The sequence below is a fragment of the Dicentrarchus labrax genome, unplaced genomic scaffold (assembly GCF_905237075.1).
Source record: "Dicentrarchus labrax unplaced genomic scaffold, dlabrax2021, whole genome shotgun sequence".
Taxonomy (NCBI): domain Eukaryota; kingdom Metazoa; phylum Chordata; class Actinopteri; family Moronidae; genus Dicentrarchus; species Dicentrarchus labrax.
In genome coordinates, this window is record NW_026136710.1 from 12,568,718 (window position 1) to 12,592,518 (window position 23,801).

General features: G+C 38.1%; 2 protein-coding genes across 2 annotated transcripts; one reads left to right on the top strand and one right to left on the bottom strand.

The window, feature by feature from the left end:
- The first annotated feature begins 619 nt into the window (after positions 1–619).
- brf2 (BRF2 RNA polymerase III transcription initiation factor subunit) lies at positions 620–6,042 on the top strand. The gene is made up of 4 exons (XM_051411902.1): positions 620–909; positions 3,523–3,582; positions 3,696–4,017; positions 4,611–6,042. The coding sequence occupies exons 1-4, from the start codon at positions 762–764 to the stop codon at positions 5,410–5,412; spliced, it is 1,332 nt and encodes a 443-aa protein (XP_051267862.1). The 5' UTR covers positions 620–761; the 3' UTR covers positions 5,413–6,042.
- Positions 6,043–7,524: 1,482 nt separating this feature from the next.
- LOC127370145 (prolactin-releasing peptide receptor-like) lies at positions 7,525–13,917 on the bottom strand. The gene is made up of 3 exons (XM_051411916.1): positions 13,831–13,917; positions 10,470–10,949; positions 7,525–9,186 (listed from the first exon to the last, which is right to left on the bottom strand). Exons 2-3 carry the CDS (start codon positions 10,916–10,918, stop codon positions 8,553–8,555), a joined length of 1,083 nt encoding a protein of 360 aa, XP_051267876.1. The 5' UTR covers positions 10,919–10,949; positions 13,831–13,917; the 3' UTR covers positions 7,525–8,552.
- Positions 13,918–23,801: the final 9,884 nt, after the last annotated feature.

A 23,801-nucleotide genomic window follows, 5' to 3' on the forward strand; every position in this document is an offset into this window, starting at 1 on the left:
GAAATATATTGTAAGTTTGTTCATGTCTTTGTGTTTATTTATTTAATTTAAAAACTATTTAAGACTATTTTGGATTTCTTAATGTATTTATAAGACTATTTTGTATATCTTAATTATTTGCACAATTAAGCATTCCCTATATTCTACACATAATTTTTCCTTTTCCTTATTTGGTCATTTTTCAAATTTACAAATTTCCTTCAGCATATTTCAAACAATAAATATCTAACATTCATTATCAATGGACAGTCTTCTAATTTTCAATAAGAAACGTAGGATTGTCAAGAAGATACGTGTTTAATTTCCAATAGCCATATTCCAATGTCTTAGCGAACTGTAGATAGTTAATGGGTAGACCACTATATATATATATATATATAATATATATATATATATATATCGAAAATAAATATAATATATATATATATATATATATATATATATAATTCTCTTTATATATATTATATTATATAGATAGATATAGTGCTCTACCCACTATATATAATATATATTATTTATATATAATTTATGACGTCAGTGGGGTAGACCTACAGTGAACGATAGGACGAAGCGGAACCTTCGACATTCAAACGTTGTTGCCCGGACACATTTACCTCGCCCCCCTCACACCGGCAACCGAACGTTCATTGGACGTTCAAACCGCAGGTGACCAACTGTCAGCGCGCGCACGGAGCCCACCGGCGTGTGTTCCATATCGTCGTTGTTGTTGTTGTCGCGCGCGGCGGCGGTTTGTGTGTGAGATGTCTCGTGCGGGATTGAGCTGCCCGGGCTGCGGATCCTCCGACGTTGTGAGCGATGATCTGTACTGTCAGGCCCAGATGGTGTGTGTGGACTGCGGCTCCGTGGTGTCCGAGGGAGCGCTGACCCACGAACCGTTCGGAGGTCCAGGTATGAACTGTGGTGATGCGGAGGCCTGCTAGCGGTCTGTCTGTCCGGTTCAAACTTATAAATAAAGTGTTATATTAAGTTATATGTGTGTGTATAATCACCACGGACCCGTTGTTAATTGTGTCAAACAGGGTTTTTGGGTTGTTTTTTGTTCGCTTTTTCACATATTTAATATCTGAGCTTTCATTTTGAATTTGGTTTGTGGCTCTCGCAGTGGAGAAAATCACACATAGAAAGTTAACAACACCCAAATATGTCATATAAGTCTAACCTGATGAATTAAATGTCTGTTTGAAGTAAATTAACCCCTAAAAGACTATATCAAACGTAAATAACACAGTAACCCTCCACTAATGCGACCAACTCTCCATTGTTCAGGTCAATACTGATACCAACAAGTCCAACTATAGGTCGCCCTTATAGCCTAATGTTTGACTGTGACTGTCAAATAAAATGATAATAATAAACAATGAAATATTATCTTTGAAAAGAAAGTATTTTTTAATAAACACATAATAATTAAACAAACTTGAGACATTTGTTTAATTGGGACCAAGATACATACATATATATACATATATATATATTGGCTGGTTTATTTCGCTCTACTATGGAGTGTTCAGTCCTATTTTAAAGTGTTAAATACAGTTAATGCAGAACTAGATTTGTTTTCTAAGGTTTTTTACCATTATTAGCAGCACTGGGATCCACCAGCCACCGTCAGCCCAGCATTGTCTTAATGAATTACTATGGACCTTCCCACTTTTGAAAGAATCAGGTTATCTCTGAAGGAAAGTCAATATCAGTTCTGAGGCCAACTCTTCATCAGACAGCTTTTAGCGTCTAGAGTGTCCTGAATTTATGTTGTTTTGATGTTGTACCTTTCACTTTATTTACTATATGTTCTTGTGGGTTCATCATGTTCTGTGTTCTGTTATACAGGCTGTATTTTCTGGGATACTGACGCATACAACTGCACAACTGTGCACAATAACAGAGCTTCAATGTAGCACGCACTGTTCCTGCAACAAGATTATGCTATTTATCTTTTATAAATGTCACTTTTGCTTGAGCACCATGAGTAAATTCCATTCACCTTCATTTTATTGAGGTGGAGGCATTTCAGAGACACATATTTCAAATAAATCTGAAACTATTTTCATGGCTAGACATCATTAGAGGTCGCTGTGGGCTCCCATTTACTTCCCTGTTGGTGGTAACACACATTTTATTTAGGAAAATGCAGCATGTAAATTTTAACAACGGGTGCTCTAGAAGACGGGTAATAATACAGAACCCGCCTTAAGGTCTTTTTCATTATTTGAGTTGCTATATTGTGGTTTAATGTTGCATATTGATCAAATTACCACATGACCCCGGTGGATTTGGGACCACAGAGGAACTTTACCCGATTGGTAATCCATTTCGGGGTCAAAAGGTTCAAAAAGAAACTTAGATCAAATTAGTGATGAAGATTTTTGTAGTGGAAATGAACAGTTTTACAGCAACTAAGTGGAGAGACACACGTGCAGTGCTGCCGTCCCTGTTAAGTGAATACAATCCCCAGCTGGCCAGGTCATCAGTGTCACAACCTTTCTCAGATATGGTGTACCCTTATCTCAAGTGCTGTAGAGTTTCCACATATCTAAAAACGACTAATTATATATCAGTTATGTATTTTGTTTAGTTGTGTACTTTCCAACAATGTTCAAACCCAGAGGAATCTATAATTTCCTTCAAGGTAAGGGAACGTTTGATTTGGTCGCCTTTCAGTCGTCTTATCCTCTTCTGGGGAAACAAGGGTTACGTCAGAGTGAGGAAGGAAGTCTGCGAACGTGACTAAACGTAACGTGAATAAATATATTACCTTGTCCGTGAACATGATTTCTGCCTGAGCCAGGTTAGATTTTGTGGTTGTTTAACAATGAAGACAACAACTCCCATGATTCCACTCTACTTCATGATGTCATCAAAATACGTCTGTTGTTTTGGTTTTGATGTGAGACCCTCTAGTGGCTGAAATTACATACTGTGCGTTTAAGGCAAAGTGTGAATAACCTAATGAACAGTGTGGAGGTAGGGCTAAACTCACCAAACTTAATGAATGCTTTTCATTGACTGTTTTTTTTTCTTTCTTAAAAACCAACTACAAAAGACATTTGGGAGGGGGTTGTGAAACGCAACCGCCTCTGTAATGTCTTTATAAGAAGAAGATATACTTTATTATTATTATTATATACTTTATTATCACTGGGGCTCTCTTCTCCCATGGGATATTTTAGGAAAACAATTTACACGATCTGTTTAGATGAGTGACTTTTGTTGACTGGAGCTAGTTTTCCTGAGTCCTGAGCACCTGTATGTATAATAAACTTTGTACTTTAAATCTCTATTTTATGATTCAGACGTTTTTTTACATTGTTTTAAAACTTAAAATGAATTGATTTTAATCAATTTATGGCCCAGCTCTATGTGGAGAAGTGTAATTTCCTTAATTTTATTTTTGAATTTGCACTGAGTGTTGGTGTCTCTGCTAATCACAGCCCTCCGACACCTCCATTACATTTTCCATTACCTTTTGGTCTTTGCCTTGACTCTGTGTGCTTTTTACAGAAATCAGCTACAGCCGAACCACAGCCGTGGCCAAAAGGCCGTGTCTAAACCTGATAAAAGGTGAGCTCTTCTCTTCAAGGTTCATTAAATATATTATAACATTGTCGCTCTTATATATTCTTCACCCTGCCGTCCTCACATGCTCATACAGTATATCTGTTATATTTCTACAGGTCTGCAGCGTGTGACTGCCATATGTCGGATTCTCAGGGTCAACAAAGAGATCGAGGATCTCTCACAGACTTATTTCAATCAGGCCTATCAGCACAGAAGTTTCATCAAAGTGACCTTCCAGAAGAAAGAAGTTCTCGCTGGGTGCTGTGTGCTCGTAAGCTGCAGACTGCTCAATTGGCCCCTCACCACGGGAACCATCAGCTGCCTGCTGGATGCCGACCCGATGGTGGTGGGAGCGGTTTATAAAGAAATGGTCAAGATTCTCAACATCACAGCTCCGATCGTCAACGTGGCGGATGTAGTGGAGGCCCACAGTCAGGAGTAAGTGAAGAATAGTGGTCTCCATTTTTCTGAGTCCCCTTATTAGCAATATGATAGTCATATGATGGTTAATTAGGCCAGTCAAAGAGTATTACATGGACATGTTTTATCATTTCCTGACAGTTCATAGGCTTTCTCTAAACTTTGTCTTATCCAGAAACCAGAGTCTCAGACAGGATAATGTCAGCTGGTCTGAATGTGATGCAATCACATCAGCAGAGCCCAGAGCTATAACATACTGCACAACAGACAATAGGACAGGTAGATTATGGCAGCATTTCACATCATGTACATAAAGCCCACTGAGCTTTAATTACTCTCTGATGCCATGACAGTTTTTTCCCCTTGAAATATTGTGACTTAAGTCTTTTATTTACAAAAAGTGGACAGGGATGATTCTCATTTGGTTAGCTTTGACTGGACTTTAGGGGAGCTGCTTTTGTCTGAGTTGTGCTTATCTGGAAAGCTACCAAGTAGAATAGAACACCATAAATACTCTTAATTATACATAAGTGCCCTAAATGACAAATTCCATTTTCTAAAACGATTTCAAAATTGGGCGGACGGTTACTGAGAATGTTTTTCTTCTTCAGGTACAAAATTAGCTCCCTTCATGTTCCTGAAGAATTGGCTGAGAACTCCAAGGACTTGACCAAACGGGCCTTGGCCCTGGTGGAGCTGGCAGCAGATACCTGGATTGTGACTGGTCGGAAGCACATCCCCATCATGATGGCGGCGATATATTTGGCTTGGCAGTCCTTGAAGCCCAACAAGCACCGCCTGAAATTCTCTCTGGAAAAATTCTGTCAGGTGGCCAAAGTACATAAGCACAAACCTGCTTTGAAGAGAATCGCTGAGATAAAGGAGGTACTGTGTAAGCTGGGTAAGGAGATTCCCTGGGTCACGGAAGCGGTGACACCAGATAATGTTGTTCAGCAGGTGGAGGATATTCTACAGCACAGGTACTCCCTGCTAAGGAGGGCTTTGAAAACCCACGAGGAGCATCAGGTCAGCTGTGAGGACTCTCTAACTGAGGAGACTGCTCCCTCCCAAACCTCAGAGCTGGCAGAGCAGACACCAAATGTATCCGCTGTGGAGCAATGTGAGCCGGACACTGAAAGGGCCCAGCTACCAGGGGATGGATGCGCAGTATCTGAGCTGCACAGTGACAGTCAGGAGAGCCAAGATCCAGCACCAGGCTGGGGGAAGAGAGTGCTGTTTGCTCCCCCGTGTGTGATCCATGCTAAGAAAAGGAGGGTGGAGCAGCCTGAGGTCAAGGATGTGACTGGTGATGAGGAAATCTCCGACAGTGAAATCGAGTCGTACATCCGCACTCCTCGGGAAGTTCGAGATTTTGCTCTGACACAAAAGATATTAGAGATAGAGAACTCCTAACCAGTTGTGTACACAGACCAATATTTACTTTGTTGTTTATATGAGCGTAACCAATTTTTTAAACTTTAGGCCTGTTATTTAGTTATTTAGTTATTTAGGCCTGTGCTTCTTATAATTGTTTTTCTTGTAATTAAAGTTATTGGACACATCATATTATGTGCAATCAGTCAAAAATGCAGTTAACAAACTGAAATAACTTTTTCATGGAGACATTTTGACATGTTTCATTATGGAAATCACAGGTACAAGTAATGAAATAAATGATGTCCAAGTTCCATTTAGCTGCTTTGCTTTCAGGGTTCTGGTATGCATGGAGGCTCACTTTCATGGCTCAGTGGGGCTATTGAACAGAACTGATCCATTTTTAATGTTCTCAGTAACACCGTTGCTTTTCCTACTGTGACAAATCCAAATGTCGGCTGAGAAAAGAGTCTTATTTTGTCAAGCCTCTGATGAAGCCTTCATTGTGTTAACTGAATATCTACTTCTACCCATAAGTAGTTTCATAACACTTAAAAAAGTTTAGAAGGTATTCCTTATCATTTATAAATTCACTATAAACGCCAATGTGACATGAATGAATATTGTTTGACTGATTACACTATTAAAGTCCAACCTTTCAGAGTAAAAGCCCGCCTTTCATTTCCCCGGTACATTATATAATTGTAAAATTATTCAAAGAAAAGAGCAAGTATGGAGTGCTTGATTCACGTCAGCCCTGGGATTTATGAAATTTAATATTTCATTTTCTTTCCGAGTGTGCAGAGCTGTTTTGGCATATGATCTGGAATAATACATAATGATTTAATGTTACCCACAGCGATGCACCAATTCTGTATGTGTAGATAACAGACAAGGATATATGCAGTGAATCCAAGACTCACCCATGGTTTTGCAGCACTGTACTCGCTTTTTGATCAGAAACTGTAGAATGGGCTTATTTCACAGGGTGAATAACTAAAATAACATAACTCAGCTGCAGGAAGTTTAAGTCATTGTTGCACCAAGCTGAACCAAGGAGAGCCATAAATTCTCACGTGTCAGTGTCCTAAACAGGTCTCGTTTATATGCAGAAAACACTTCTGTCCTCCCCTCTATTTAATTAGTAAATTCAGCGGCGCAATCACACTCTGACCAAGGTATAATTTCATTCCGTGTCCTGACAGTCATGCAGTTACATTGATCTGGAGCAGAGAGGTCATTCAATCTCTATTTTTATTCACATTTTTCCACAGTGTATTGTTAGTGCAGGCTACAGATTAAATTATACCTTTTTTCACCACAGATCATATACATAATTTACTAACAGTTTGGTGGTAATAATAGCACTGAATACAGCATGTAGCGTGCCCCCCTAAACCCTTCATACAAGCAAATGATGATAGGAACAGAACAAACAAGAAAAAAAGGGCACACATTTATTTCCAACCACTGTGGTGGAGGTGGAGGTGAGGTTTAATAATTTTAGTGACAGCACTTCAAACTTGTTGACTTTGTTGAGTCATCTCTGCCGCAAAGACAAGCCTGTCTCTGCAGGAAAGAGATAATATGCATATAGAGAATACAGAGCAGGTGACATGGCGCTATAAGTAAATAATGGAACTGAAATGATGACAACCAATCAGTCTGTTATCAGTTCTTGACAACGCAGTGGTACATGGGGATATTCTGATTACTTCAAGACTGCACCAAACCTGACACATTTATGCCATGTCAATCAGTCTTGTACATTTTGTACGAAATCTCAAGAAGCGGTAGAAACAAAAAGCAGGAGAACACAGAAAGCCCCACGGAACCAAGCACCACAGTACAATGCTTTCATTTTTTACAACCAATATACAATGCTATCTGAAATAATACAATGTATTATTTCTTGCAGTGCACATTCATTAACTACATGCTTTGAGAAAATTAAAGCCCAGGGGAGCAAGTTCATGAATTTAATCAAATCCCCAGGGCTCCAAGAAGGAGCGCCACACGAGGATTAGTTCTGACATCAGTGCCCTGGTGGAAACACAACCACATCTGCAGCGACCATTTTCCAAACACAATTTCAACTGACGGTCTCATTTTCTCTTCACATCCAATAAAGCTGCACTTTGTTCATCTTGCACTATTCGTATCTTGCTTTGTCCTGGCCATTTTCGGTTTTAATTCTCATTCTTATGTTAAAGGAAAGCTGACACCCTTAAGATCTCATCATTTATGTCACAGGGCCATTATCTTTTATTACAAAGATTATTAAACAAATCATTCCATATCACACAATTGCATACAGGGCAAGTGTGCAGCTTACGCACAGTATACTACATTTAATATTTAAGGTGCACAAGCATTCACATCTCTGCAGTCTTTTCTCACAGGTGTCTCAGTTTTTACTGCAAAGAGTGGAACTTGTAATAAACCTGTGTTTAGACTGGCTGGTAATCCTCGTTCCAGCAGCAGTGCTGGTCAGTGTGTCAGTCTGTCCATCCATTGCCTTAGAGTTTGGTATAAATAGTCATGGTTTTCAGAGGATGATTCCAAAGACATACTGTGACCCTTTGACCTTTAACTGTAATGTGAAAGGATCCAACACTAAGGTCCATATCAAAGCACCTGGAAAACTCATGGCCTGATTTTATCGAAATCTGCTGCTGATATTCATAGTCCCCAGAGGATACTGACCTGGCCTATCTGGGCACACTGATGTTTCCCAGCGGATGAACCCTCTCTGCTTTTGGACCTCTATGAGCTGTCCCCTACAGCGACAACCTTCGGTCAAATAATAAACTTTTCACACAAGATAACTAACAGCTAGGACACTCTTCACTTCATCAACCAACTGACCCTCCTTAGATTGCTATTATTTTTTTATTTCATATCTAAAACTCTGTAAGGGGGAGATTGCCATTAAAGTAACTGAACACAGAATGCTGCCCAAAAGACTGACCTCGCCTCAAGAGGCCAAGAGATCATCTTTGTACATGAACATGAACATTACTAATGGCTGGATTGCCATGAAAGTTTCTGTGGATTTTACTAGTGACCAGAGGATGAACTCCATTAGTTTGGTGACACAGCAAAGTAAACCACATACACTTAAGATGAATCGGCAACCTACACAGAAATAATGACAAAGGATTCTCTTCAGCAGGTAATTACAAGACCACACTGGCAGCACAGTGATTTGCAGGCACTCCAATGCGATGACGGCACTTGAACATCTTCCGTAACTCGGCACGGAAGCGGTCGTGCAGCCACGCATAGAGGAAGGGGTTACAACAAGATGAACTCATGGCGCACAGGTGGCAAAGCAGTTGGATGAGTAAAAAGTAGCGCTTGTTAATGAGGTGGATGTCTATGTCTCGCAGCACATTAAATACATGAATAGGAAGCCAACACACTGCAAAGGCAGACACCAACAGTGCAACAAGGCGAAAGATCTTCCTCTTACGGGCTTGTTGAGCGCATGCCTGGTTTTGTGACCTGTGGCCTGGTGCGACACAGTTCCTCAGTTTGACAGTGATACAGAGATAAGACACAAAGACAGCCGATAATGGCAGGACATAGGTGACCAACAGGGTGCTGTATGCATAAGCACGTCTCTCTTTCTCTTGCCCCAACCAGAACTCCTCACAGATGGTGAAGCCTTCATCTTTGAACTCCACGTGGTAGGTGTGGGTGACTGCTGGAGCCACCAGCCCACAGGACAGCAGCCAGATGCCGGTGAGGACGGAGGCACAGGTGGCCACAGTGGTGCGCTTCTTCAGGGGATGAACTGTTGCATAATATCTGCAGTAAAAACAGAGAAGAACTTTACATTAAAGCTACTCATGTTTAATTTATGCCTGACTGATCATGACCCAATGTGTTAATTAATGCATGATTTAGTCCTGCAGCAAAATTTTACTTCAAATCAATTTTAGCTTATTTGATTTGGTATAAATGTTAAATTAGTTCCTTACTCTGCAGAATCTCATTTAATTTTCAAACAAAACTGTATAATAATGATAATAATAAAATTTATAATAGGGACATTTATTTATAGCACCTTTTATTGAGGATATGCAGCAAAATGTGTTTTATATCAAGACAAAGGAAAGCAATTATAATGATGGAGCAGAACGTTTGAGCTGTACACGAAAAAGAGGAAATTTTGAAGTTTTAAGATTGCGCAGAGGTGTACCCTGTATAAAACAACAACAATGGAGCAAAGCAAGGCCATGGTGAGTTTACAACAGGTGCTTAAAAACCTCAATTGATTGTGTGGGACTCTTCTTCAAAATGTTGACGGATGTTTTGCTTTAGATTTTTACATTTTTGGTGCAGTGAGTGCATGGATCTACTGGGGGACATCTTGCAGCACAAACCTTACTGTTAATTCATAGTAGAAAGCGTAAAGCTGGCCAATGTGGTAGTCAGTCCCATCGCGTACAGTACATATCTATTGAGTCCAAATTATTTAGCATTTGGTCTTATTTTTGTTAATAAATTAACATATGGATTTACAAGCTTGCCAAATTGTGAAAATGAAATAAGAGCTTGCAGCTGTAAGTGTTTTTAATTAACTCATGACTTAAATGTTAATTAAAGTGTCTAACTGATTGATTCGTTACTTAAACTAATAAAACCCTCATCACTGATGAATATTTAGCCAGTGATGAGTCATATCTTAGTCATGAATTTATGAAGCATAAGTAGTGAGCCCTTATTGTTAAAATGTTGCTCTTAAAACTAAAGCTCTCATTAATCAATCTATCACATCTTCATCATTTCTAAATGAGTATAAATGAAACACGATGACAGATAATGATTGAATTTCCTAGTTGCCTAATTTCTGCTTTGTTATTATATGAAGTTTAAATTCACTTTATGTTATTTAGCCTTTATATAATCAGGATCTTGACCTTGATTGAGGTCCAAAATGAGTTTTTCAAGTGATTTCTTGCCAAAATGGCAGCGCAGTTACGTAGCAGGGACACTAAACTGAAGAGGATTTAAAAGAAGAAGGACAAAAAGTAGAAAAACTGAGATCTGAGTGGCATAATTCCTGCAGTGCAGAGAGATCCACCCACCTGTCCACAGCAATAGCAGTGAGTGTGAAGACTGAAACATAGACTGTGACTGGTTGGATGAGGAACACCAGATAGCACATTGAGCGGCCAAAAACCCAACCACGTGGGTTGAAGGCATAGGCGAGAGTGAAAGGGACGCAGGTCACACACATGAGCATGTCAGAGAAGGCCAGGTTTCCGATGAAGAAGTTGGTGACATTGTGCATCTTGCGGGTTCGGCAGATGACATAGAGCAGCAGATAATTCCCAAAGACGCCCACTGCCACAACAAGCACGTAACAGGGGATGATGAGGGGCTTGAACGTCTGCAGCAGAGCCACATCTGCAAACTGGGAGCTGTGGTTGGTGGAGTTGTTCTGTACCGCAACCTCATAAACGTGTCCGTCTGTCTGCTCTCCTGACACAAACGGCTGTGTGCTGCCGGTCAGGCCACTGTGATTACCCTCCATGGCAGCAGAGCTCAATCTGTCAGTACCCGCACTGTCCAAAATACAATAACACAAGTTTGCAGCTGTTATGACAGACCATTAACAACTTTTCTAAAGGTCAAATGTCTATCAAATTAGTGTATTCAATCCGAGGATGCATGCAAATTTAAATATTCTGATGAAAACAGGTCATGACATTTATAAAATGGAAGGCCATTACTGAAGGCTTTTACCAACGCCAACACATTCATTCTCTCTCTCTCTCTCTCTCTCTCTCTCTCTCTCTCTCTCTCTCTCTCTCTCGTATGAGGCAAAGTGCACATTATTAAAGGGTTTATAATCATGAAGGCATTTAAATATGAATAGCTTAAGATGAGCAGCACAACAGTGTGCATCCTCCAATTAGATGTACATACAGAAAATGTCAAATCACAGGGTTGAGTCTGCAGAGGACATACAGTACTGTGTTAGTGTGATTACAGACCAGCTGACTGTTTCTAGCACTTTTCAGCATCAGCAGAATATTTATTCAACATGACTGACTGAGGGGCTGGATTTTGAAGCATTTTATCAAACAATAAAAAGATTTGGTTACTTGCTGATTGTTATTGCCACAGTTACTTGGGTTAACCTAAAACTGTTACACAAAATTCACTTTGGCATGAGAGTTTCTAATCTCTCACTTCAAAGCATTATGTTGCACTTGAAGCCAGTTTGCTGATGCAACATGTGAAACTTTTGTAGTAAAGAATAAATCAAACCTTTTATCAAGTAAAGGTAATGTGAAAATTCTACTCTACTACTCTAATTAAACCAATGTACAGCAGTGCATATGTGTATTGATTGTGTGCAGGCTTCAGGGGTAACAGATTACATATAACTGAGTTATGTAATCAGGATACAAAAAAAGGTAAAGTTACAGGGAATTATTAGCAGGATTACAATTTTAGATTACAATTTTACAATACATGTTTTTCTTTAAAATGAGAACATGTTTTCGATACTAAACATCTTGGTTATATTGTTCTGTCTTATAGAATAAAATTATAGATTTAAATCAATACTTCTTACTGACATTTTCTGTCTTTATTTACATATTTGGTGTTGAGGTAATCCAAAAACAATAACGTAAAGTAATCAAGTTACGTTTAATATTGTGATACTTGGATTATGTTATTGATTACATGATTCATTACAACAGGAATTGTATCGGATAACATTTTTAAACCAACCCTCCCAACCCTGATTGAGGAATGAGTGAATGTAGAATAAGAGATACTTTTTAAGATGTATCCACATTTTTATGTTTATTAGCGACATACAAATACATTTTGTGTTAGAAGCACACTTATTACTGAATCAAAACTACACACTGTGGACAAAAAACTAAGAAAAAAACTAAAAAAAAACTGTTATGAAGCCCATCATTTTAAAATCTTTTTCTGATTTTTTTAGATGATTCATGTTCACTTTTACAGCCGTAGCTTGTGCTGGTGTTTAAATGTCCCACTGAGAGTTGTTCAGCCAGCGCCGGTGAGGGTCTATTGTGACCACTCTTCCTCTATGCTAATGGGGGTTGGTTTTCCTACATTTTGCACATAATTTCATCCAAGTTTTTTAGACCTTTTCATCTCGCCACATTGCATAATTTGAAACTGCAGCATGAACAGTGACTGTTTGGCCTTTCTATAGCTCTCATGTTGCTGTCAGTTTTCTGTTACAGCTGACAGTCTCTCAATTAGTGTGACTTAATGTGACTCACTTGTGCAGTGCAGAGGAACTTTTTTCACATGAAATTCATTTCCACTACAGTCGATACAAAGACTTATTACAGACAATCATAATATTCATGAACAATTAGGAAGAGATTTAATTGAAAAATAATCATAGATTTGGTCTTATGCTTGCTGAGTGTTAATGAAAATTGTAGGTATCACAGTTGGATGAAAGTCTCAATGTTTCAGACGAGTTCCCATGATCAACCGCTAATGTATGAACATACATACAAACACAAATACAGTTCAAACTGAATTCTTTTGTAAACTACAATGTATTCGCTTTTTATGACTATAGCCTAAAAAAGAAAATGAACTGTGTATTTCCACATATGCGTGGAAGGGCTTACACTTACATATACAGAATATTATCTTTTGATGAACTAACTACTGCTGTTTGTCAATGCAACAATTCTGTTTTAAATCTGGTTCAAAAGGTTATATCTGCAGAAATAAAATGCTCATGTATTCAACTTTAATAATTTTAAAAATAATAGAGTAATAAAAAAATAACATATTTGTGTTTTTTCTCTGTTATTTGTTCCTTTGGGATAGATTTGTTCATGTTTATAGATTTTGTACCATCCTCGATCATTTATATATCATATCTGATGGTTTCCCTCATATTCATCTCCTACACTATTATTATCATTGTCTGGCTTTATTATAGAAGTCTAGATATTGGCCTTTAGATTATAATGCCAAGAAGTCTTACATAACAGAGCTCGGGCACATAAGACAGTTAGCCCCTTTTAATATATCTCTCAATATGCATTCATATAAACTCAAAAAATAGGGCATTTTTGAAATATATATGCAAATCCCAGGATTGCAAATAAATCCTTCCATTACATTACAATATGAGCCCCAACCTTTTTATCTGCATTTTATGCAAATGGAAAATCAAAATGTATGTGATCTTTATGCCATGTGAATATTTCACACAATAATGAGTACATGAGGATAATGTGAAAAGTGTTATTACAAATATAAAGAATATATTTACTACTTTATTACTCTGACCGTAATTATATATCTGTTCTAATCAGTCTTGAAGAAAATATGCTACTATGACTTGAGATTTGCAACTAAATAAATGAATAAACAAAATAAAACAAAAAAATAAACAAAAGCAGATGAAATCCCCCAGAAACTTACCTGTGTTGGTGTTTCTCAGTGTGAAGATGAGTTGAGTCTTAAGAGCGGACGTTCCTTGTGCGCTTCTCCACTGTGAGTGAGCTGAAGCTACTGCTGCTTTAGAAAGAGAGAGAAAGAGAGGGAGGGAGAGAGACCCAGAGAGGAGACAGAGGGAGAGAGAGAGAGATGTCTGTAGAAATGACAGTAAGCCAATAAGATGACAGAGACCCCAAAAAGATTCATGTCTTTGTTGGACTTGACGATGACGTTTGATCTTGAACTGATTAATTAGGATTGATGGATCTGAGCATACTGACAGTAACGGTAATTATTGATCTGTTCACAGACATGTGCAGGACTACCTGAGAGTGGTTTGATTATTTACTTGCTTGTTTGTTGATGCATTGGCAGTCTCCCTCTGATTTAACACCATATTGAAGTGCTGTCAGTGCACTGTTGTTTCAGAAATTGTGCATTAATCGTTGATTATGGGTGGAGCTGATTAAAACAACAAACTCTGAGTGATTGTTTATTATATATGGAAATGTTCTTTCTTGACATAAATTGACCTGCAAACAATCTAATAAGAATTTCATAATTGTGAGCCGCCACCATTTGTCCATTAATGTTTCTACTTGTTATGCATAGATTTAAGTCTATTTTAAGCTCAATGAAAGACAGTAAGTTCAGAATATGCCACTTACAACATTATAATTTTGCACCCTTTATAACTACTTGATGACAGTCTCTATTTTAACACCTTGTTCCCAACTTAATAAAAATTGCAAGTGATTTGGAGTGTGTGGAGCCTCTCATTGAAAATGTCTCCATTTAGAGCATCAGGCCTTAAACTCCAACCTAGACAAGTGAGTGCCTACAGTAATTCCATTGTCTACAAGCTTTACCTGGATAAAAGGATTTAAAGTGTTATCTGGTTCCAAATGGCAGAGTAAGGCTGGGACATTTAATTTCTTTTGCTGAAAATACTAACAAAATGACCTTTTCATTACAGATGGCGAATGACTGACGTTAGGCAGCAGTTATGGCTCCGCCGTTAAACCTTCTACTTACTCTTAATTGGCATGGACTTTAAAGCCCCCCTACACTCAAATATATATGAATGATGTATGTGCAGAGTTTGACTCTAGAAGAATGTTTTTACATTCATCTGCTCAAAGTGGAAAGTTTCTCTATAGTAATTGAAAATCAGATTTTAAGGGGCGGGGCCTGACAGCATGATCTGTGACATCAGTATTTTTAAAAAATATTTTGGAAGTCCATCCTGGTCCAGTATGCAACTTATACAAGAGTGATGTAGAAACTTGAAGTCACCAGTGCTCAAACACTGAGAATAGACTTTTATAGACATATTTTGTCCAGCAAGAAAACCAGATTTGCATATTCCTAGATTTTGGAATTTTAATGAGGTAGAAGGAATAAAACCTATTAAGAATTTGAATGTGGAAATTACTGTGGAAAGACTATTTGTATATATGTCTTACAATATTGTAATGCATATCTGGAAGGGATCTTTAAGCAAACCCCGCAAAACACAAGTCAGTCATCTATGTTTCCAGCAGGATGAAAATGATCAACCTTCTTAGAGACATTGGCACCCATACTGGCTGCCTGTCAGAGGTAAAAGACATAGAAGCAGCAAATCTTGTCAACTGTGTAAAGGAAAAGATGACAGAAAACAAGCAAGACCATCATCTGCATCATATCTATTCTGCCTGCTCACATAACGAGCAAGACTGTAAAAACATCCACATTTCATAAACCTTACGTTACACACATAATGACAGCACCGCCATCTTTTGTATGTACCAGGCTTTTAAATCAGTGTTACACAGAAAAAGAGAATCAATTTATTTCTCAAGGGGCCAGGGGAAATGTATGCACACAAACACAACATTACCAAGGTTTAGAGGACAAGCATTGTAGGAAACAACATGTTTATCTGCCAGTGCAGTGTTCTCGTCCAGAAAAGCATGCCTGTGGCTGCAGAGATGATAACATACACAAACCAGATGGAATTAGTTGCCAAGAGGGTATTAAAAAAAAAAGAAGGTGTAAGTAATGTGGACTCAAGGAAATAGACCACCTGTTGTCAGGACCCCACTAGGCTCTATTATCAATATTCATGTATAATTAAAAAAACTTTTCACAAATGAAACACAAATTACATAAACGTCAATGTTCACATGTAATTGCCTTAGGTTTGAGTTTAAATGAGCATACTTCTAGGAGCTCTTCTCTGTTCAGCAGGCGGGTAGTTAGATGTCTTGGGATAACATACCAAAACATGAATATTGTTATAGTGTAACTCGAGTTTTATTGGTCTGCTGGCATGAGATGTTCCAACTATGTGAGCTGACGTTCATGTCATATATGGCTGATTTATATAAGGTAGTGTACTTTTTGTCACTAAATGGTTTATTGAATACAGACACTTCATATTCAGTAAGCCATTACAACTTTTGTGTTTCCACGTTCTCTTTGGCTCGTGTCTATCCTCCTCCAACATGACCTAGAAAACAGCAGAACATCTAGACCCAAATCCATTTTTCAAAGTGGCTATAATCAATATTTTTACATGAAGCTCATGACTACTTTTAAGTGAAAACAGTCGCTCTTAGTAGTGAACCCACACAGAATTACTTTTGACTTTGTGTACAAAAAAAAGAAAGACCATTTTCAGGACAAGGGGTTTTCATTATGAATTTGGCTATATTTTACTGAAGAAAGGATAATTAAAATGTTTATTTTTGTTGTGTTAACGGTGCAGTGTGTAACATTTAGGAGGATCTATTGGCAGAATATAATATTTATATGTTTTCATTACTGTACAATCGCCAGAAAATAAGAATCACTATGTTTTCATTACCTTAGAATGAGCTGCTTTTATCTACAGAGGAAGACATCTATGAATATAGAATATCAATTTGAATGCTAGATATATGTATGGTTGTGCCTTCCCCTCAGCTAAACCTTTAGATGAGTTGCTAAGCACAACTGGCTATAACAAATGAATGGCAGAGAAAAGACATAAAATTAGATATTTCTTTACTTTCAATAGTCCAAAACCAACTGAACTGACAATAGCTATGAGAAAAGCAACACAGCATCTTATTTGTACATCCCCTGTTGCATTTATGCAGGACTTACACTGGGTTTCATGCTGGCTGGTGGCTGTAGTAGAATCTCGAAAAATCCTGCTGTCCAAACAGAGCAGTGCTATCGGCTTGTGGAGGTATGGTGATGAAAATAAAATGTGTGTGCAGTTTTCTTTGTACAAAGAAAGTACTGACAGATGCTGATTCTGAGGACAGACGGACAACAGCAGGGGTTTCCAAAGTTATCCATACCAAGGCCCCCCAAATAGCATTAGCTTATGGCTGGGGCCCCCTTTTGCAAGATGTCTTTAAAAGCTCATTGATAATGTGTGTGTGTGTGTGTGTGTGTGTGTGTGTGTGTGTGTGTGTGTGTGTGTGTGTGTGTGTGTGTGTGAGTGTGTATTTCCCTGTACTTTGAGGCAATCACTGCCATTCTTCTACAGCCTGATAGCTCACTGTATACGGTGCTAATGAACACAAATTTGAGCACGGCAGGAGGCTGTTTGAACTTTACACCAAGGCTGCTTTTTTTAATAGTGCTCCACTAGGGAGGCTTTGATCCCTCAGGAACATCTCATCAAGGTGCAGTCTTGATGATCAGAGTGATGCTCTGTTCGAGCAAATCCCTTCCAGGAGAAAGAATTATTTTCGCCTCCTTATCCCGTGAGGTGTATGACTCACAGAACTCACAAACTTGCTACCTGTAGGTGAAACTCATTCTGTCCCCTAGAGTCTTTATGATGTCCAGTCTTTGGAGATACTAGTGTAAACAAGCACAGTGTGGCTGCTGACTTGTGGAAGAGCTGGACTGAAGAACACCGATGTAGGGAAGGCAGAAACCATCACAGGGGAGAGGATACATTCCTTTTTTAAAGGGTCTGCTTCACCAAATCTCAAAAGAAAAAAAACTGTTTTCTAATTTGACTAAACTATCTGCATGGCCAGACAGCAGTAAAGGTAAGAGAGGGAATGTGTTCTGCATTGACGCAACGTTGTCCACTGTGAGTCATGCCCCATTCTTTCACATGCATTTTGAATAAAGATAAAGACACGTACAGACTTCAGATCAGTATGTATGTAGGTGTGTGCACACCTTCACACTGATGGATTTCACATGTCTGTCAGGCTTTGTCTTTGAATATCATTGTGTCCCAGCTGCTGCCATGGGACTGTGATCATATCTTTCTCTACTCTTGCTGTCTGAAAATAGCAATACAATATTTGTATTCTAGTTCATTACACTGCAAATGCAGCAACAATAGTTGAGCTTTGGATTGTACTGTATTCAACTTAAGAGAAAAACAGCTTTGGCCTTTCCATGTGACTTTTTTTCCCTAAAGCCTATTCCATATTAATGGGTACGTTATCAGTAGTTCTGTGCCTGTCAGTCATTCAGTCAAGAACTGAACGACCCTCCGGGGGCTGACCTCTCCTCTAACCATGGAACAACTCTCACAATCTCTTTCTCTTCCTCTAAATGACCAGTTCATCCTTTCAACTTATTATTCGCCTGTGGAAGTGGGATTTTTCTTTTGTTATTTTCTACGTTGCCTGTTGGCTGTGCCCATAGCCTCCAATCTGGACGGGAAAATGATTGACAGCTTGAATGAATGATCAAAAGTGCACTAAATATTGAATACATTGCCACTCAAGTTATGAGAACTGAATATGAAAATATGAGAATATTGAAACAAAGTTTATAGATTGCAATCGGTATCTGTAGAAAAGCCGAAAAGATGATGGAAAATGATTATTATTCTACAAACAAGGACAGGATCTGAGTCACTGAGAGGAGCTCATTTACATAGAAAGCAACAATTTAAAAGAAAAGGCAGTTTCAACAGTAATGGCTGTCAAACGATTTTGTATCTCCAATCACCATGCCTTTTAAATCCCCATCTGTCATCTCAATTTTCTTTGCCCAGGGAACTCCCCTCCACCTGCCTGTGTCACTGATCCGTTACTGCATTATGCAAATGAATGTATAATCTCTCAGAAGTCTAACATGATAAGTATTTTGTTTGTTTGTGTAAATCATGAGCTAAATTGTAGCTGCTACAAGCATATGCACCTCAAATGTTGCTTCAGACATATTTTTTCTGTATTTATAGAACAGATGTTTTTGTATCCAAACACATTGAATGTTTTCTTCTCTCTGGAGATTCTGATTAGCTGAGTTATAATAATTCATGTTTTTGTTTTTTAAAGCCCACTCGAGGACACATGATCAGATCAAAGTACTAGATCAATAAAACAAATGCTTTAGACAAAGGTCATTAATTTTTATACTACACTTACAGTGTAAATAATGTATTATACTCATACCCCTTAAAAAAGGTTTTTTTGGTATGCTCTCAAAGAAACGTGGTATACAGAAGATCAATAGTTTAGTTTCAGTTTACCTTGGAAACCTTAAACAGAGATAAAAGGAAAGTGAATACTGGACTTATATTCACCAGGCAGGTGGCCAAAACTCTAATTAAAATAAACCCTCTACTCAATTGTGATCTTCATGTAAACTAAGGCTAGATTCCATTTAGCTGTTTCAGTTTCAGGGTCCCATGCTTACACACTGTCATAGTTTACTGGATAGAACAAAGCCATTATTTATGTTATTATAACACCTGTGCTTCTTCTGCTATGACAAAGTCAAAACTTTATAGGCTGTTACTTCTCTATCATAAATTCACTGACTGTGTGACTGTTTGAATATTATATGTGACTGATTACAGTATTACAACCTTTCAGAGTAAAAGCCTCCTTTCATTGCCACGTTACATGATATAATTGTAAAATTCTTCAAAGAAAAGAGCAGCTATGCAATGCTAGATTCAGCCAGCCCTGGGATTTATGTGGTTTAATATTTTATTTTGTTTCTGAGAACAGGATACTATTTCATGATTTAATGTTACCCAGTGTGGTACAAAAACAGCTTCTGTATATGTAGAACGTAGAAGATAATATCTGCAACAATCCCAGCAATCAGGCCCAAAGCAAAATACTAAGACACGTTCAAGGTTTTTCAGACTTTTTGATCAGAAATTCAAATGTGATGAACAGAATGAGTATTGTAATAAAATAGGCTTATTTCACAGGGTGAGTGTAGAATCATTCAAATGCAGGAAATCCTTGTTGGCAAGCACCAAGCATGCTGAACCAAGGAGAGCCATAAATTCTCACATTGTTTAGATCTAGTTAATATGCAGAAAACACTTCTGTCCTCCCTCGTGTTTAATTAGTAAATTCAGCGGTGCAAGTGCACTCTGACCAAGTTGAATATAATTTAATTCCCGCCTTCATGCTATGACGCTGATCTGATCATTGTTAATGTTACTAGTAACATATGTGCTTTCCTACTACAGTCAAAATTTCAATCAGAATCAGTCTGTTCAGTAAACCTCTCAGGTAAGTAGCAGCTCTTTATTGCTCCAGGCTCTCTTCATTCTTTCACTATTCACCTGAGCCCCTCTGCTGATTTCATGCCATTTCATTTCAGTCCATAGAGATTTATCTCGGTGTTATGATGGACACTACGGGAAGGTCTTTAGGAGTTTCTTTATAAAAAACTTCTGTTTGCATCCCAAAATGCAAAATGTCTTTGTCATGTTGCTCTTTAATGTCAAGTCAGAACTTGTATTTGTTTACACACATCTGACCTCATTTACTTGCCGCAGATATGCACCTTGAACATAACACAAGAAAACCTGGGCTGACCTCTTACAAAGAAAAAGAAGCATATTAACTTGGCACTACACGTGCTCATGCTGCTTATTCTCCTCTGCCCTTGGCTCATCCATTTTCACATTCACCTTTACCATTGCTGCCGCTGTCTGTGTTGCTTCCCCTGCATCCAGCAGCAGCCTGTGATTTATTGCAAAAACCTGAGTCCAATTTTTGGCCTTGATTCATGACGGAGTCATTTTAACGAGATGAGAGAAAACAGATTATTTTTCTATGTTAGTTTCTTTAACTTAATATAAATTCTATTCATGACTTTCACACAGTCTTGTTGAAGCCTTGACTGAAGCCCTAACAGTCACCTCCGTCTCACCACCTTCTTCTTCTATCCCATCATCTTGTGAAAAGCGGGGGCACCAACACAACGCTTCAACTGACTCGCACCACCTCACCTTGCTCTCAGCTGTCCCCTGTGATTAGAACAAAGGCCTGTACTCTGATCTTATCTTCCAGGTTCGTTCTCCCATGTGCTCTGCCCCCTCGCACAATGCCTTGGTGGGTATTTTTTTCATCCTGCAGACCTTGTTACATATTTTACCACCTGAGTCTTTTCTTTGTGATCACGTTTCTTCAAATGTGGAAGAGAGAATTGCAGTTTGTGTTGTTGTGTTGCAATTAAAACAAGACGCAGACCATTTTATTCTCTTCTTCTTGACTTGGTGATAAAATGTTTACATTTTTCAAGCAGCAAAGAGAAACTGGTATGATTTTACTTTAAGAAAATAACATGGCAGTTATAATGTTTCAATAATAGGGGTGCCTGGATAGCTCACCTGGTAGAGCTGGCGCCCCATGTACCAAGGATGAGCCCCAGGATACTGTGGCCAAAGGTTTGAATCCAACCTGTGGCCCTCTGCTGCGTGTCATCCACTCTCTCTCACCCCTTTCCTGTCAACCTTCAGTGGTCACTGTCCATTAAAGGCAATAAAAAGCAGCAAAACTGTTCCTGTCCATGAAATAGTCCTTGTAAACATGAAAATTTAAGTTTTTACATTTCAGGTTTTGTATGGATTAAATAAATGAGATATGAAGTTTATATAAATATCAAATATATATAAAAATGAAACTGTGTAATAATTCAGTACTATTGTTTCCATGTTAAAGTTCTTCTATTAAAATATCATTTAACAACATGTTGCCTAACACATTTGAAAACAGGAGAGGGGAAGAATATAGAAAAGAAAGTCCACTCGCCAACATCACCACTAACTACGACCTCACAACATACAGATGAATTAACCTCTCAGAAGGTTTTTTATCAAAAGCATTATAACCTTTGCAAAAGAAAAATATGTGGCAGAGCTGCATTACGAGATTAAATGATATTGTACGGATGTAAAAACTGGGCAGAGTGTATGATTAATAAGAAAAAAACAGTCATATTGGCATTTCAATCTTTGGGGTTTTCTTTATCAGACTGCTGAAGGAATGCTCTGCTGCTTTGAAAAAGACATTTCATTTGACTTTATTATGTTTGACTCATTCAATAAATTCTCTCTCCTTGAGAGTATCTTCATATTTCTTGAAAATAATAGGATTTCTTTTTTTTACTTTTAAAAATAACCAGACTAGTCTGCTGCAGTGCTAACAGTTCTGTGAGGCTGTTTTGGCAGAACAATGGTGCTAAATGCTAACACGTTTTAGTTTAGCATGTGCACCATAAACACAAACATTTGATTTGAAATCAAATGTTAATGCATACAATATGTGTTGTGATATTTCTGTCTGGACCAAAGTGGAGAACCAACAGACTGACAGACCAGAACTGTCCATTATTATTATCCATAGAGCTGCCAGTAGGATAAACCCACAGACACACACACACACACACACAAACAAACACAAACACACACACACACACACACACACACACACACACACACACACACACACACAAAACAAACACACACACACACACACACACACACACACACACACACACACACACACACACACACACACACACACACAATCTATTAGACTTTTTTATTGTTGCATATTAACTTTTCTGTTAATGTCCTCCTAGATAGACTACATAAACCATAACAAAATAGATGGGACATTTTAATTGATTAATTTCAAATGTGATAATGGGATAAAGTTTGGAAAATGAAATGCTAGTTTGGTACCATTTCATCTTTTTAAGGAGGAGATCTCATTTCATTTTCAGTTCATCAATTTAATTGAAGTTGCCACCACCTCGTTGTACAGGCTGTGGGCATTTTAGTTTACAGTTTCAGCATTACAGTTTCAAACAGCTACTTTCTTGAGTCTGCTTTACATTTCCATATTTCCACCTCAAAGTAACAATGGCGCTACACCAGGGTTGAAGCGACAGTTGCATTCCTTTGACTTGACATTGAATAATAGCTGCAGTCTCTTTGTTTTTATGACGTTAATGATCCATTATACCTCAGCTTTCCACCTACAGTACACGTGCCATCAGGCAGAGGGATGAGCGTACCGTAAGCATTAGGACATGTTTGTCTGCTCTTTGTTGTGTGTGTAATTACTGTTGCCGTGGTAATATTTGCAATATTGTGTTCTTTCAGCTATTCAGGGCCATAAAGGGATATTCATAAAGCTTTTAAAGTGCATATGAACAAACCATTTCCACGTGTGACCTTATGTTGTGGTTCTTTTGGCTGTACAACCTTATCTGTTAGGGTTTGCCTGCATTTATCAAGGATTTCCTGCACATATCAAACCTCAGAGAACAACTTGTTACTTTGAATCAAAAGTGAGCGCACAGACGTATAAAATAAAACACTCATAATCTTGGCTGTGACCCTTTCTTCAAATTATCATCAAGAACAGTGGTTTATCTGGTGGTTCCTGTTCTTTTTTAAAGTGTTTACTTTCATTGAGTCATGTTTTATTGTACACAATGAAAAAACAAATCCTCTTTGTGTCTAATGAATAGACTTCGTGACATAAATTCAAATACATGAAGGTGCTTGTAAAAAGGATTTATATAGAAGACAATAAAGCAGAGGCATTTCTTTAAAAAGTTTTAAAACATTTCATTGGAATGATACTATAATAATGTCAAATATATAAGCAATTGCACAAGAGCTGTAAGAAAAAAACCTCACACAAAACAAATGTACCACTGAGACAATGTTTCAAAGCGTCTCT